Here is a 3,919-nt window from a genome sequence, read left to right as displayed (position 1 = left end):
AAGTAAACCAAACAACCCCTTAGATTAACTATTATAGTTCTAATTTCTGAAGATGATAAAAGATTTATACTTGACCTCCATTTGTTGGGTGTAAAGTTAAAATTAGTGTAGTACTTGGGTGCAAAGTTAAAATTAGTGCATATATAGTTACATATACTCGTAGGATCGTAAATAGTCTTTTTAATTACCCTAAAATCTAGCTTCTGAGGTAAGAGGTTTCCCACTCATATATTAGATCTTTTGCCCTTTTTACAACCAATATATTACTATTCACCAACACTAATATGTCCATGTGCTCTCATCTTCTGCATAATTAAAAAACTTTAAATGCAAAAATTCAATAAAAAGTTATTTAAGAGAACTTAATTAGAGTCAAAATGTCATGTCGAACAAATTCAAATCATCGTAATTTCAAAACAAAAATTCAAGTATCACCCAAGTAGCTGAGTAGCCTATATAGACTACTCCCTCCGTTTCAGGTTACCGTTTCAGGTTATAAGACGTTTTGACTTTGGCCACAGTTGAACTGTTTCAAGTTTGACTAAGCTTGTAGATAAAATAATAACATTTTCAAACCAAGACAAATTTATTATGAAAATATATTCAATTATTGATTTAATGAAACTAATTTGATATTATAAATATTATTATATTTGTCTATAAACTTAGTCAAATTTAAAGTAGTTTGACTTTGACCAAAGTTAAAGCGTTTTATAACCTGAAACTGAAACTGAGGGAGTAGTGAATAGGTTAAAATTAGTGCACTTGACTTTTAGAGATGTACTAGCATAGTTGTGTATTTGCGAACGTCTTCTGTGTTAAAAAAAAATCGAACAGAGTAAAGCCGTAAAATATATCCGAACATATAAAGTCGACAAATCACGCTGGAGAAATTCAAATCTTGTCATTTTTAAAGAAGAACAATCCAAGTCTCACTCGTATAGAGCAGACTAGCAATATAGTCAGCCGCTCCTATGACGTAACGACATAACAGAAGTAACAACCAATTATTGCACCAAGAAAATAATCAAATATTCAAATCAAATCAAACGCGATCGAACTGTCCCTACCCGGATGGCCCGGTCAGCGACGCCGCCGCTTTTCCGAGAGAAGCAGCACCACCTGACAACTCAGCTTGGTACGGTGCACCGAAGGCGACGTACATGGCCGCCACGGCGGCGACGGCCATCGCCATCGCCACGAACAGCACGGCCGGCCGCTTCCCCCATTGACCCATGACCCCGAGCGCGAACGGGTAGAGGAGCACCAGGATCCACACGTTGAACACCATCCCGAGCACGGCGAGCCACCCCGGCTCGGTGAGCGGCCCCCACGCCGCCGCCTTGCCGACCGCCACCCCGACGGCGGCGACGTTCACGACAATGATGACGATGGTCGGTATCAGCAGCGGCACCCACCGCACGGTGTACAGGTCGGCGAACTTGTCGCCGGAGCTGGCCGTCGTCTGCTTCGACGTGAGCCGGAAGTAGATGCCCTTCCCGGTGACGAGCTTGAGCGCCATGTACAGCACCGCCGTCGGGTACACCCCCGTGGAGCCGATCATGTAGAACTGCTCGTTGCGGCACCAGTCGAGCAGCGTGATGCCAGCCCACTTCACCTCGAACATGCCGATCACGTGGATCATGGCGATGACGGCGACGAGGTAGAGGAGGTACTCGCCGAACGGCCGCTGGATGTAGTACTGCTCGGAGATGAGCCACATCACCGGGAAGAGGTTGTAGAAGAAGATGAACACGGTCACGATCGGGTAGGTCGACATGTTGAGGTAGGCGACGCGCTGCAGCGGGTGGAGGCGGCGGCCGGCGAGGAGCGCGTTGCTGTGGGAGAAGAACATCTCCAGCGAGCCGCCCGACCACCGGAGGATCTGGTAGAGGCGCTCGGTGAGGTTGATCGGCGCCGTGCCGCGGAACGCGGCGGGCTCCACTGAGGCGTACACGGAGCGCCACCCCTGCCGGTGCATGCGGAACCCGGTCACCACGTCCTCCGTCGCGATGTTGTACACCCACCCGACGTCTCTCCCCCACGACGTCCCATCCTCGTATGCGCACGCCGTCAGGGCGGCGAGATCGCCAGCGACCGACTCGTCGAGCACCGCCAGCGGCGTGATCGACCGTTCTTGGTTGGCGCCGTCCAGCATCGTGCCGACGAACGACGTCGAGCTGCCGAACTTGTTGGCGATGTCCATAGCCTTGATCTGGCTCGCCGCCGCTCCCCAGCGCGGCGGCTCCACGCCGTAGAGCGCGACGCGGCGGAACATGGTGCCGGTGCCGAGGTAGGAGGGCCCCTGGAGGCCGTTGAGGGAGAGCATGGTGCCGTCGAAGAAGACGCGGTTATGGTTCGCGTACCGGTCCGTCGGGTCAACGTCGTCGAACCGCTGCGGGAACTGGACGAACGCCGTGTTCTCGCCGCCGCGGCCGCGGCCGTCGAGCATGAAGCACATCGGCGCCCTGAACGCCTGCGAGTTGTTGACGTAGTGGTCGCCGTCGAAGTTGATGACGAACGGCGCGTTCGACAGCAGCGCGGACACGCGGAGCATCACGTTCATGGCGCCGGCCTTCTTCTGGTGGTTGTATCCGGGCCTCTTCTCGCGCGAGATGTACACCAGCATGGGGAGCCGCACGTCGACACCGCTGAAATCAACCGGATTCTCAGCACTCGCCGCCAATCCAAGCCTCGGTTTACAGCTTGGATGGTTCAGTAAAACCTATCAAAAACACACAAAAACCATTCACTCTGATACAATTTGCCCGGACAAGATTGGAAACAGAAATTAAACATGTATAGTGCGCAAATACCTGAACAATTCCAGCATGTTTCCCTCTCTGGTGGTTGTCAGCCGGCTCAAACCATGTGCCGGGCCAATGTGTGCCATCAGCCATCCATGTCGCATTTTCGCCGGCATGTTTGGCGTTGTACACATCTGATCGCTGGCGAATGGTGCTCGAGAGGGAGTCGATCCTGACCTTGAACTCCTCGTACTCTCGCCGCACACGCCGGTGATCGCTCATCAGCTCGCCGGGGACGCCGCCTTTGTACGCCTGCGTCTTCATCGCGAAGTAGTTCTCCGGCGACCTCGGCTCGACGCAGTGCTTCCGGCAGAAGGGCACCCACAGCTCGGCGAACTTGGCGACCTCCACCATGGCCTCGTAGTGGACCAGCGTCCCGCCGTCGTCGGACAGGTAGCAGGCGTACCTGTCCACCGGGTAGTCGGCGGCGAGGATGGAGAGGATGGTGTTCACGGTGTAGAGTATCGGCTCGTCGACGGGGTCGACGGTGGTGACGAAGACGTCGACGCCGGGTAGGTCGCCGGAGTGCCGGTCGGCGAGGGCGGCGAGGTCCGGGACGCGCTTGATGGGGCTCAGCTTCGGGAGCTGGTTGAGCACCCACGAGAAGCCGAACCAGACGTCGCCGACCATGGACATTGTCCACAGCCACACGCCGTCGCGGTTCTTGTGACGTACGCGCCACGCGAAGAAGGCGACGATGGCGATCAGTCGAAGAAGGATCAGGAACCTGTAAGGATGAAGGATGCTGCCCTTGACCTTGTACGTCCGGAACAGCGGCGGCCGGGCGGCGCCATCGCCGCCGCGGGCCCCGCACACGTCCTTTTCGTCGACGGCCACCCACACGTCATCCTTGCCGCCACCGCCGTCGTTCACCCGCTTGGCCACGGGCGACCGGCGCCCGTTCTGCCCGTCGGCGCCGGCCGCGACGTCACCGCTGGTGGCGTCCACGCGGAGGGCAGCGTTGATCCGGCGAGTCACTGCCGCCGCTGCGGACATCGTGGAAGCCGCGGTGGCCGCCATGCACGGAACACACCTATTTCACTAGCTAGCTCCTCCTTGTCCGTGGCTCCTCCTTGTCCGCGGCGAACTGGTGCACGCCGAGCTGGCTTCAT

At 55.3% G+C, this 3,919-nt stretch overlaps 1 protein-coding gene across 1 annotated transcript; it reads right to left on the bottom strand.

The window, feature by feature from the left end:
• Window positions 1-814: 814 nt before the first annotated feature.
• Window positions 815-3,919, bottom strand: LOC4343553 (mixed-linked glucan synthase 2-like). The gene is made up of 2 exons (NM_001422196.1): window positions 2,817-3,919; window positions 815-2,725 (listed from the first exon to the last, which is right to left on the bottom strand). Exons 1-2 carry the CDS (start codon window positions 3,825-3,827, stop codon window positions 1,067-1,069), a joined length of 2,670 nt encoding a protein of 889 aa, NP_001409125.1. The 5' UTR covers window positions 3,828-3,919; the 3' UTR covers window positions 815-1,066.

The sequence above is a fragment of the Oryza sativa genome, chromosome 7 (genome assembly GCF_034140825.1).
Source record: "Oryza sativa Japonica Group chromosome 7, ASM3414082v1".
In the NCBI taxonomy this organism is placed as follows: Eukaryota; Viridiplantae; Streptophyta; class Magnoliopsida; order Poales; family Poaceae; genus Oryza; species Oryza sativa.
This window is presented reverse-complemented; position numbering and strand designations above follow the sequence as displayed.

Excerpts from the sequence above, each read along its gene's own strand:
- LOC4343553 (NM_001422196.1), bottom strand. The coding sequence starts at position 3,827 with ATGGCGGCCACCGCGGCTTCCACGATGTCCGCAGCGGCGGCAGTGACT. Across the intron at positions 2,726-2,816 it reads AACATGCTGGAATTGTTCAG|GTTTTACTGAACCATCCAAG; the intron begins GTATTTGCGCAC and ends TGTTTTTGATAG.